At 70.3% G+C, this 12,017-nt stretch overlaps 1 protein-coding gene and 1 long non-coding RNA gene across 2 annotated transcripts; both read right to left on the bottom strand.

Annotated features, from left to right (window-relative positions):
- Positions 1-473: 473 nt before the first annotated feature.
- LOC136788777 (uncharacterized) lies at positions 474-1,965 on the bottom strand. The gene is made up of 3 exons (XR_010827376.1): positions 1,876-1,965; positions 666-755; positions 474-572 (listed from the first exon to the last, which is right to left on the bottom strand). It is a non-coding gene; the product is annotated as an uncharacterized lncRNA (long non-coding RNA).
- A 95-nt stretch (positions 1,966-2,060) lies between these two features.
- Positions 2,061-11,426, bottom strand: LOC136788548 (signal-induced proliferation-associated protein 1-like). Its single transcript, XM_066987107.1, is given in 14 exon segments — positions 2,061-2,134; positions 2,222-2,486; positions 3,287-3,558; positions 4,594-4,993; positions 4,995-5,132; positions 5,838-5,995; positions 6,082-6,185; positions 6,942-7,116; positions 7,734-7,871; positions 7,873-7,923; positions 8,417-8,538; positions 9,788-10,652; positions 10,910-10,989; positions 11,408-11,426. Coding segments are annotated over 14 exon segments (2,802 nt in total). The 3' UTR covers positions 2,061-2,119.
- Between the last annotated feature and the right edge of the window lie 591 nt (positions 11,427-12,017).

Genomic DNA, 12,017 nt, shown 5'->3' on the forward strand with positions numbered 1-12,017 from the left:
GTCCTCCTGCAGCCTCTTCAGCATCACCTCCAGCTGCGACACCTTCTCGGACAGCGTCCGGGGATCTGGGGGGGCTGGTGCTTGGACCCCCAGACCCCTTAAAGCCCCCCCGACCCCTCCAAAGCCTCTCAGACCCCCTTGAGACCCCCCAGACCCCCTAACGTCCCCCCCAACTCCCTTAAAACCTTCCAACCCCCTCCAAAGCCCCCCAGAGCCCCCCAAAGCCCCCCAAAGCCCCCGCCAGAGACCCCCAAAGCCCCCCAGCGGCCCCTAAAGCCCCCTCAGAGCCCCACAAAGACCCCCCAAACTCCCCAGACCCCCCCATAGACGCCTAAAGCCCCCTCAGAGAACCTCTAAGACCCCCCAGAGCCTCCCCAAACCCCCCAGAAACTCCTAAACCCCCCCAGAGACCCCTAAAGCCCCCCAGAACCCCCCAACGCCCCCTAGAGACCCCTAAAGACCCCCCCCAGAGACCCCCCCGCAGCCCCCTCCCCGTCCTCACTCATCGTCGGGGGCCGCCTGGCTCGGGGTCTGCGTGTCCGCGGGGCCGGGGGGCTCCGGCAGCTGCTGCCCTGTGGGGTTTTGGGGGTGGGGGGTGGGGGGGTGTGAGACCCCCACCCCCAAGCCCCCCCAACTCCATGCCCCCCCCCCCCCCAAGCGCTCACCCTCCCGCGCCAGCGCCTCCAGGATGCTGCTGCAGGCGGCGGCGACGCGGGCGATGGAATCCCACTCCTCGTCCAGGGGCTCCGCCAGCACTGCGGGGTGGGGGCACCCCAGTGGGGACATGGGGACACCCCCAGTGGGGACATGGGGACACCCCCCCCAGGGACATGGGGACACCCCCAGTGGGGACATGGGGACACCCCTCAGGGACATGGGGACACCCCCAGGGACATGGGGACACCCCCCCAGGGACATGGGGACACCCCCCCCAGGGACAGGGGACACCCCCAGTGGGGACATGGGTGTGGGGTGGGCAGCGGGCATGGGGACGGGGATGGATGGGGACAGGGACAGGGAAAGGGGACAGGGATGGGGACAGGGGATTGGGGACAGGGATAGGGACAGGGGACAAGGACAAGTGACGCGGGACAGGACTGGGGACAAGGGTCAGGGATGGGGACAGGGGATCAAGGATGGGGACAGGAGACAAGGATGGGGACAGGGATGGGACAAGGATGAGGACAAGGGACAGGGATGGGGACAGGGGACAAGGACAGGGACAAGGGACACGGGACAGGACTGGGGACAAGGGTCAGCGATGGGGACAGGGGATCAAGGATGGGGACAGGGGATTGGGGATAGGGATGGGGACGGGGTCAGGGATGGGGACGGGGGACAAGGACAGGGACAAGGGACATGGGACAGGACTGGGGACAAGGGTCAGGGATGGGGACAGGGGATTGGGGACAGGGGATTGGGGACAGGGATGGGGACAAGGGACAAGTATGGGGACAGGGACGGGACAAGGATGAGGACAAGGGACAGGGATGGGGACGGGATCAAGGATGGGGACAGGGATGGGGACAGGGGACAAGGACAGGGACAAGTGACGCGGGACAGGACTGGGGACAAGGGTCAGGGATGGGGACAGGGGATCAAGGATGGGGACAGGAGACAAGGATGGGGACAGGGACGGGACAAGGATGAGGACAAGGGACAGGGATGGGGACAGGGGACAAGGACAGGGACAAGCGACACGGGACAGGACTGGGGACAAGGGACAAGAAACAGGACAAGGGACAGGGGACGGGGACGGGGGGCACGCGATGCAGGATGGGGACAGGGCACCGGTGGGGCTGCAGTGTGGGGGTCACGGGGGGGCACAGGGACACATTTGGGGACACTTTTGGGGACACTTTTGGGGACACTCACGCTTGCCCAGCGATTGCCGCAGCGAAGGGCCCGGGGGGCTCCAGCTTCAGGGGGGGTCACGGGGCCACCAGCATCCGGGGGGTTCCCTGGGGGGGGGGGGGGGGAGGAGGAAGACATGGGGTCAACGGGGACATGGGGACAGGGGGAGGACACCGGGGGGGGGACACCGGGGGGGGGGGCACCCACTCACCGTGTCGCTGTGCGGGGGGGGCTGCGGTGCGGCAGCAGGAGGTCGGGCGTGGGGTCAGCCAGGGGCTGCCTGGGGGGCACGGGGGGGGGGGTCAAAGGTCAGGTCACGGGGGGGGGGGGGCAAGGATTTATTGGGGGGGGTTCCCAGGGTACTCACGGGTTTGGGGGGCACTCGCGTGGGCTCTCGGGGGTCCCGGGGGGGTCCCGGGGGTCCCGGGGGCTCCTCGGCCAGCGCCAGGGAGCGCAGCAGCCGCAGGGTGTCGGGGCGCAGCCCCCGTGCCCCCCGCTGCGCCGTGCCCCCCCGTCGCTGCTGTCGCCGCTGTCGCCGCTGTCGCTGCTGTCGCCGATGTCCCCCCGGCCCCCCCTCGGCGCCCCCTCCCCGGCCCTGCTCCAGCGACCGGGTGTAGAGCTCCGAGAAGCTCCTGGGGGGCACGGGGGGGAAATTGGGGGTGGGATGTGCGACACTGTGCCCCCCACGTCCCCATCTCCCCCCATGTCCTAATGCCCCCCATCACCCCCCATCCCCACGTCCTCCTGTGCCCCCATATCCGTGTCCCCTTCCCCCCATGTCCCCAAATCCCCCAATGCCCCCCCACGTCCCCCCCGTATCTCCTCCCACCCTCTCCCCATCTTTTCCATGTCCCCCATGTCCCCCCATGTCCTCCCCATCTCTCCCTTCCCCCCATGTCCCCCCCATGTCCGCCTCCCCCCCAAGTCCCCATATCTCCCCCATCTCCCCACGCCCCCATGCCCCCCCATGTCCCCCTCCCCCCATATCCCCCCTGTATCCCCCCATCTCCCCATCTCCCCATCTCCCCATGCCCCCCCATGTCCCCCTTCCCCCCATGTCCCCCTTCCCCCCATATCCCCATCTCCCCCCATATCCCCATCTCCCCATGTCCCCCCCATGTCCCCCCATGTCCGCCCCATCTCTCCCTTCCCCCCCATGTCCCCCCCATGTCCCCCTCCCCCCCAAGTCCCCATATCTCCCCCCATCTCCCCACGTCCCCCCATGTCCCCCCATGTCCCCCTTCCCCCCATATCCCCCCCATCTCCCCATCTCCCCATCTCCCCATGCCCCCCCATGTCCCCCCCCCCATATCCCCATATCTCCCCCCATAGCCCCATCTCCCCATATCCCCCCATGTCCCCCCGTCCCCCCCATCCCCTCCTCTGCCCCCCATCACCCCCAGCCCCACGCCCCCCCCCACCCGGCGCTGACCTTCGGGGCCGCCCGTCGCGGTCGGGGGGCAGCAGGGTGAGGGCGGCCTTGGGGCAGCGCAGGAGGGCGCGCAGGCGGCGGGGGCTGAGGGCGGGCAGGGGGCGGCGGGCGACGCGCAGCAGGCGGGCGCCGGGGCGCAGCCCGGCGGTCTCGGCGAAGGAGAAGCGCTGCACGGCCGTCACCACCCCGTCCCCCGCCACGCGGAACCCCAGGCGGCCCCCGGCCCCCGCGGCAGGGGCCAGCTCGCGGGCCTCGCAGCCCCGCGTCACCGCCTGCAGGACGGGGGGACACGGGGTTGGGGGGGTGGGAGGCACATGGGACACGTCCGTGAGGCCCCCAACACAACCCCATGGGGACCCCAGCGTAATCCCATGGGGCACCCCAATAGAAACCCATGGGGAACCCCAATAGAAACCCATGGGGAACCCCAATAGAAACCCTGGGGCACCCCAATAGAAACCCATGGGGCACCCCGACAGAAATTCATAGGGAACCCCCAATGGAGAGCCCCAGAACAAAGCCACGGGGACCCCAGGACAAACCCATGCGGAACCCCAACACAATCCCATGGGGCACCCAACACAAAGCCGTGAGACACCCCCAAAATGGTGTCACAAACCCATGGGGACCCCAGCGTAATCCCATGGGGAACCCCAATAGACACCCATGGGGCACCCCAATAGACACCCATGGGGCACCCCGACAGAAATTCATAGGGAACCCCCAATGGAGAGCCCCAAAACAAAGCCACGGGACCCCAGGACAAACCCATGCGGAACCCCAACACAATCCCATGGGACACCCAACACAAAGCCGTGAGATACCCCCAAAATGGTGTCACAAACCCATGGGGACCCCAGCGTAATCCCATGGGGAACCCCAATAGAAACCCATGGGGCACCCCGACAGAAATTCATTGGGAACCCCAATAGGGGGCCCCAAAACAAATCCACGGGCACCCCAACACAATCCCATGGGGCACCCAACACAAAGCCGTGAGACACCCCCACAATGGTGTCACAAACCCATGGGGACCCCCAACACACACCCACAGAGAACCCCAACAGGGAGCCATGGGGACCCCCAACAGAAAACCATGGGGAACCCCAACAGGGAGCCACGGGGACCCCAGTATGGAGCCATGGGGTGGTGGTGGTGGTGGGGGGCTCCAACACAACCCCCTGGGGTCCCCAACACAGACCCGTTGAGCACCCCAACACGGTTAACGCCACGAACGCACCGCCCCCATCACCCCTGTCTCCCCCCATCTCCCCCCACCGCCCCCCCATACGCCCCCCTACACTCACCTGCAGCCTGGCCACCACCTGTGGGGCGGCGCCGTGGGGCAGCCTCAGCCCCACGCACTCCCCGGCCCCGTAGAAGAGCTCGAGGCCGCCGTCGGCGAAGGCCCAGCCCAGGACGTCGCGGCACGCGGCGCTGAACAGCACCCCGGGGCCGGGGGCCGCCAGCACCAGCCGCTCGGCCGCCACCCCCAGCAGGCACGGCACCTCGGGACCCCCGGGGGCTCGCGCCCGCGCCCCCCACACCAGCGCCCCCGCCGCGCCCCCGCCGCCCCCGGCCCGCCGCCGGCCCCCCAGCGCCGGTAGCCCCCTGGGGAGGGCGGCCAACGGGGGGCCGGTGGCGTGGGCGCGCGCCAGCTCCTGCAGGTACTGGTGGCGGGTGCGGGCGGCCATGGCCCCCAGGCGGCCCCCGGCCCGCCGCGTTCTCCCCGTTGATGGCCTTGGCCAGCAGGAAGTCGCGCAGCCCCGCGCCCCGCGGGAAGCGCTGCCCGGGGGCGAGCGGGGGGCCGAAGAGCGGCGTGTCCTCCGAGCGCGTCACCGCCACGCTGCGGGGGGGGGGTGTGGGGGTCACGGGGGGCACCCACAGGGAGCCCGGGGCACCCGCGGGGGCCGTGCAGTGACTCTAGCGACTGTGCAACACCCGTGGGACCCTGCGACACCCATGGGGGCCATACAACGTCTGTAGGGACTGTGCAATATCTGTAGGGACTGTGCAACACCCGTGGGACCCTGCGACACCCATGGGGGCCATACAACGTCTGTAGGGACTGTGCAATATCTGTAGGGACTGTGCAACACCCAGAGGACCCTGAAACACCTCTGGGGGCTGTGCAACACCTATAGGGACCACGCATGACCCACAGGACCCTGAAGCACCGATAGGGACCGTGCCAGACCCGTGGGGACCATGTAATGCCTTCTGGGACCCCATAACACCCATGGGGACCTGGCAGCACCCATGGGGACCATGCAGCTCCCTTGGGGACCATGCAAAACCTATAGGGATTGTGTAAAACCTATAGGGATTGTGTAAAACCTATAGGGATAGTGCAAAGCCTATAGGGGTCGTGAAAAACCTATTGGGGTCGTGCAAAACCTATTGGGATCGTGCAAAACTTACAGGGAATTTGCACCACCCATGGGCACCGTGTGCCTCCCTTGGCGACCCTACAACACCCCCGGGGGCCCTACAACACCCACGGGGACCCTACAACACCCCCGGCCCCCCTGTGCAAGCCCCCAGCCCCCACCTGTAGGAGGCGCGGGGCGTGCAGGGCTCGTGTGCCCGCACGACGATGAAGACGTGCTGGAAGTGGGAGCGGATGGCGCGGGGGGAGAAGGGCCGGGCCCCCGGCTCCTGGAAGATGATGGTGACGATGTCGTTGCCGATGTGGCGCTTGCGCAGGAGCTGGGGGAGCAGACGGGGGGGGGGGGTCAGCACCCCAAAATGAGTCCTGCCCCCCCCCCGCCGTGTCTGCCCCCCCCCATCCGGACCTGCTGGCGGTTGCTGGGCGTGAAGGGCAGCATGGTGCTGACGTGGAACATCACCTCGTAGCCGTGGTACGTGGTGTACAGCGAGTGCGTGCCCGTCGAGTCGGCTGCGGGGGCACGGCTGCAGCCACCGCGTCCCCATGTCCCCCTGTCCCCGCGTCCCCATGTCCCTGTGTCCCCATATCCCCCCGTCCCCATGTCCCCACATCCCCACGTCTCCTTGCACATCCCCATCCCATTCCTGTCCCCATCCCCGTCCTCATACCCAGCCACGTCCCTGTCCCCATGAGCGTCCCCGTGTCCTGCTACTGTCCCCATCCTGTCCCCGTCCCCATGTCCCCGTCCCCACATCCCCATCCCGTTTCTGTTTTCCCCATCCCCACATCCCCATCCTGTCCCTGTGTCCCTGTCCCAATCCCTGTGTTCCCATCACCGTGTCCCCGTACTGTCCCCATCCCATCCCAGTGTCCCATTGTTCCCATCCCTGTGTCCCTGTCCTGTTTCCATCCCATCCCCTTGTCCCTGTCCCCCTGTCCCCATCCCCGTGTCCCCATCCCCATGTCATCCCCATATCCCCATCCCCCTGTCCCCATCCCCATGTCCCTGTCCCCCTGTCCCCATCCCTGTGTCCCCATCCCCATGTCATCCCCATATCCCCATCCCCCTGTCCCCATCCCCATGTCCCTGTCCCCCTGTCCCCATCCCCGTGTCCCCATCCCCCTGTCCCCATCCCCATGTCGTCCCCATATCCCCATCCCATCCCATCCCACCCCATCCCCCTGTCCCCATCCCCACGTCCCCATCCTGTTCCCGTCCCCATGTCCCCCCCTTCCCCCCCCCCCCCCGTCCCGCGCCCCGCTCACTCTTGGTGTCGAGCTGCGCGCGGTAGTGTGCGAAGCCGCGCAGGCGCACGCGGGTGCCCAGCAGCGCCAGGAACTCGGCGAAGGCCGGCCCCGCGCCCTCGTTGTTGTACATCTCCTCCTCCGAGGCCTGCCCCCCCCGGCAGTACAGCACCCCCACCTTGCGCTGGAAGCTCAGCTGCGGGCACGCGCACGGCTCGCGCTGGCACCGGCGGGACGGGGCGCCCCTCGTGCGAGCCCCGGCCTCGTGCAAGCCCCGGCCTCGTGCAAGCTCTGTCCTCGTGCAAGCTCTGTCCTCGTGCAAACCCACTCCTCGTGTGAGGCCCAGCCTCATGCAAGCCCTGGCCTCGTGCAAGTCCCAGCCTTTTGCAAACCCATTCCTCGTGCAAGCCCCGTCCTCGTGCAAGCCCCAGCCTTGTGCAAGCCCCAGTCTCATGCAAGCGCTGTCCTCGAGCAAGCGCATTCCTTGTGCAAGCCTCAGCTCCGGTGTTGTGCAAACTCCATCCTTGTGCAAGCCCCACTTTAATGCAAACCCCACTCTCGTGCAAGCCCCGCTCTCATGCAAGCCCCGCTCTTGTGCAAGCCCCGCTCTTGTGCAAGTCCCGTTCTCGTGCAAGCCCCAGCCCCGGTGCAATGCCAATCCCACCCTGGTGCAAGCCCCACTCTCGTGCAAGCCCCACTCTCGTGCAAGCCCCATCCTTGTGCAAGCCCCAGCCCTGCTGCAAAAGCCACCCCTCGTGCACGCTCCCTCCCTGCGCACACCCAGCCCTGGTGCAAGCCCCGCCCCCTGCTCACCCCCTGCTCGTCCAGCTTGAGGAGGGTCTCGGGCACGGCGGGCGAGGGCCCGGCCAGGCGCAGCGCCTGCACCCCCAGCCCCGGCACCAGGTGCTCCAGCAGCTTGCGGGGGGGCACCCCGCGGGACCCGGGGGGGGCGCGCGCTGGGGGGCAGCGCCTCCTCCAGCACCGAGCCCCGCAGCGCCCGCAGCTGAATTGGGGGGGGGGGGGGGGGGGGGGGGCAGCGTCACACCCTGGGAGACCCCAGGCCCCCGTGGTGACCCCCACCCCAAACTCTGAGACCCCCCCCCCCCAACACTCTGGGACCCTCCCAGATCCCTGGGACCCCCCCCAAGACCCCCAGACATCCCCCCAATCCCCTGGGACCCCCCCCTCAGACCCCTGAGAGCCACCCCAGTCCCCTGGACCCGCCCCCAAAACCCTGAGACCCCTCCCCCCCAATCCCCTGGGACCCTCCCCAGACCCCTGGGACCCCCCCCGCCAAGACCCCTGGAACCCCCCCAAATCCCTGGACCTCCCCCCCAAATCCCTGTGCGCCCCCCTCCCCACTCCCCCCCAAACCCTGAGACACCCCCCCCCCAATCCCCTGTGACCCCTCCCAAACCCCCGAGACCACCCCCCCAGACCCCTGGGAACCCCCCCCCACTCCCCCAAACCCTCCTCCCGCCCCCCCCGGCCCCCACCTGGCTGGTGCGCAGGATGATGCGGTGCAGGTACTGGGGGGCTGGGCCCTCCTTCTCCTCCCGCCGCAGGGACACGGCCACAGGCCCCAGCCGCTCGTCCTCGCCCAGGAAGTTCTGGTGTTCTGGGGGGGGGGGCACGGGGGGGCAGAGGGTGTTGGGGGGGGGGCGGGACCCCGTGAGACACCCCAGAGCTCTGCACAGCGCCCTGGTGCTGTGCAACGAGCCAGAGCCTCGTGCAACAGCTCTGGGCACCGTGCAATGGGTGATGGCCTCATGCAATGCCCCCCGTCCTCGTGCAAAGCCCCACATCCTCGTGCAATGCCCCACGTCCTCGTGCAATGCCCCACGTCCTCGTGCAATGCCCCACGTCCTCGTGCAATGCCCCACGTCCTTGTGCAAAGCCCCACATCCTCGTGCAAAGCCCCACATCCTCGTGCACAGCCCCACGTCCTTGTGCAAAGCCCCGTGTCCTCGTGCAAAGCCCCACGTCCTCGTGCAAAGCCCCGTGTCCTCGTGCAATGCCCCACGTCCTCGTGCAAACCCCGTGTCCTTGTGCAATGCCCCCCGTCCTCGTGCAAAGCCCCCCGTCCTCGTGCAAAGCCCCCCGTCCTTGTGCAAAGCCCCGTGTCCTCGTGCAAAGCCCCCCGTCCTCGTGCAATGCCCTGTGTCCTTGTGCAAAGCCCCACGTCCTCATGCAAAGCCCCACGTCCTCGTGCAATGCCCTGTGTCCTTGTGCAAAGCCCCACGTCCTCGTGCAAAGCCCCGTGTCCTCATGCAATGCCGTGTCCTTGTGCAAAGCCCCACGTCCTCGTGCAAAGCCCCACGTCCTCGTGCAAAGCCCCACGTCCTCGTGCAAAGCCCCACATCCTTGTGCAAAGCCCCGTGTCCTTGTGCAAAGCCCCGTGTCCTTATGCAAAGTCCCACGTCCTCGTGCAAAGCCCCATGTCCTCGTGCACAGCCCCACATCCTTGTGCAATGCCCCCCGTCCTCGTGCAAAGCCCCACGTCCTCGTGCAATGCCCTGTGTCCTTGTGCAAAGCCCCACATCCTTGTGCAATGCCCCCCTGTCCTTGTGCAATGCCCCCCGTCCTCGTGCAAAGCCCCCCGTCCTTGTGCAATGCCCCCCGTCCTTGTGCAAAGCCCCACATCCTTGTGCAATGCCCCACATCCTCGTGCAAAGCCCCGTGTCCTTGTGCAAAGCCCCGTGTCCTTATGCAAAGCCCCCCGTCCTCGTGCAAAGCCCCACGTCCTCGTGTACAGCCCCCCATCCTCGTGCAATGCCGCACATCCCTGTGCAATGCCCCACACCCCCGTACAACACCACTCCCAGCCCCACTGCGTCCCCCCCCCGTGTCCCCCCCCCCCGGCTCACCCTTGCCGTAGAAGTACTTTCGGTAGTAGTCGGCGCCCGCGTCGCTGTGCTCGATGGCGTGGGGGGGCCGCGAGCCGGCCGGGGGCTCCTCCAGCACGGCCACGGCGGCGTTGGGCAGGTGGCCGGGCCCGGGGGGGCCGCGGGGGGGGGCCAGCCCCTCCTCCTGCTCCCCCCCCGTCTCGCAGCAGAAGCGGGGGCAGCTCAGCACCAGCGCGTCCTCGTCGTCCCCCCCGGGGCTGGGGGGGGGCTCCTCGGGGCCCAGGTGGGCGGCCGAAGCCCCCGAGGTGCCGGGGGGGTCGGGGGGGGGCGGGGGGGGCCTGGCTGGGGTCGAAGAGGAGGCTCTGCACGTCGTAGTGGGCGACGAAGGGGGCCCAGGGGGGGCGGGGGAAGGAGTCGGGCCCCCCCTCGGCCTCGCCCTCGCCCCCCAGCCCCAGCAGCACGAGGGGGTCGCGGAAGCGCCGCGCCGCGGGGCTGCCCCCCCCCGGCCCCCCCGGCTCCTCGTGGCTGTGGGCACGGGCGCGGGGGGGGTTGGCGGCCCCCGGCCCCCCCCCCCCCCGTCGGCCCCAGCGTGGCCTCGCTGCTGCTGCGCTGCATGGGGGGGCCCCCCCCCGGGGAGGGCGGCGGGGAGAAGCCCCCCCCCCGAGCTCCGCCCCCCCCGGCCGAGCTGAGGGGGCCGGGGGAGGGGGGGGGCCGGGACGAGGGCCCCCGCATCTTGCGGAGGAAGAGGTCGTCGGACTGCATGGCCCCCCCCGGGACCCCCGCCCCCCCCCCCCCGGGACCCCTGCTGAACCCCTGGGACCCCCCCCCCCCGGCTTTCACTGAGCCCTTTGGGACCCCCCCCCGCTAACGCTGAGCCTCGCCCCCGCTTTAACGGGACCCCCCCCGGTTTAACGGGACCCCCCCCGCTTTAACGGGACCCCCCCCGGTTTAACGGGACCCCCCCCGCTTTAACGGGACCCCCCCCGGTTTAACAGGACCCCCCCCGCTTTAACGGGACCCCCCCCCCCCGGGCTCCCAGCGCCCCCGTTCGGGATTTGTCAATGGAAGCGTGGGAACGGGGCCCGCGCCCCGATTGGCTGCGCGGCAGTTCCCGCGTGCGGAGGCCCCGCCCCCTTTTCCCACGGCGGGGCCGGGGTCAATGGGGGGGGCCGCGGGGGGGCCGCGGCCGCTGCTCTCGCTGGGGGCGGGGGCGACGGCGGCACCTGGGGGGGGGCAAGAGGACGGGGGGGGGTCAGGGGGGGGCCTGGGGGGGTCTGGGGGGGCTCCCCCCCCCCTTCTTCCCCCCCCCGCTCCCCTTTCTGGGCCTGTCCCTGCCCCCCCCATGTCCCCCTGCCCCCCTCCCACCCCGTTGCCCCCCCCATTTACCAATGCCCCCCCCCCCCCAAAATAAAAATTCCGGGGGGGGGGGCACCCAGGTCCCACCCGGCCTCCTGGGCCCCAACCTGGCACTGGGGGGTGGGGGGCCTGTCCCTCCTGCCCCCCCACCCCCCCCAAAAAAAGCCCCCGGCTCTTGGGGGGGCCGGGAGCGGAGCTGGGGGGGGTCCCCGTGGGCCGGGGGGGTCCCCGTGTGCGGGGGGGGGGGCCCTGCGGGGGGGGGAGGGGCCGCGGGGCCAGGCCGACGCCGGCGGCTTCCTGCCATACGGGAAGTGCCGGGGGCCACGGGCCCCCCCGAGCCCTGCTGCCCCCCCCCCCGGCTTCCCCCCCACCCCCACCCCACGAGGGGGGGGTCCCCGTGTGCAGCCCCCCCCTCCCCTTCCCCTCGCCCCCCCCCCCCCCCAACCTCCAGGGCCCCCCCAGGGCCGCCGCTGACCTCGTGACCCCCGGGCGTCCGGCCCCCCCCCCCGCTCCCGCTTCCCCCCCGCTGCTGCCGCGTCCGGCCCCCCCCCGGCCCCGGTGTCCGGCCCCCCCCCCTTCCTGAGGGACCCCGGCCCCCCCCTCGCCCCCGTTTTGCCCCCCCCCAGGCCGTGGGCGCCGTGGGCCCCGTCGTGCGGGGGCGGGGGGGGGCAAGGCCGCGGCCCCCGTGCAAAGGCCTTGCTCGAGGGCCGGGGGCTTGCACGGGGATTTGCACGGGGGGGGGGGGGCTGGAGGGGCCCGGGGGGGGGCGGGGGGGGGGGCAGGGGCCGTGCACAAGCGGCCGTGCAGCGCCCACGCGTGAGCCCCGTGCGAGGCCCTCGTGCAAGGCCCCGGCGTGCAAAGCCCTGGTGCGAATCAAGCGTGCAAGGCCCCCCCC

This window comes from Anser cygnoides, chromosome W (assembly GCF_040182565.1).
Source record: "Anser cygnoides isolate HZ-2024a breed goose chromosome W, Taihu_goose_T2T_genome, whole genome shotgun sequence".
In the NCBI taxonomy this organism is placed as follows: Eukaryota; Metazoa; Chordata; class Aves; order Anseriformes; family Anatidae; genus Anser; species Anser cygnoides.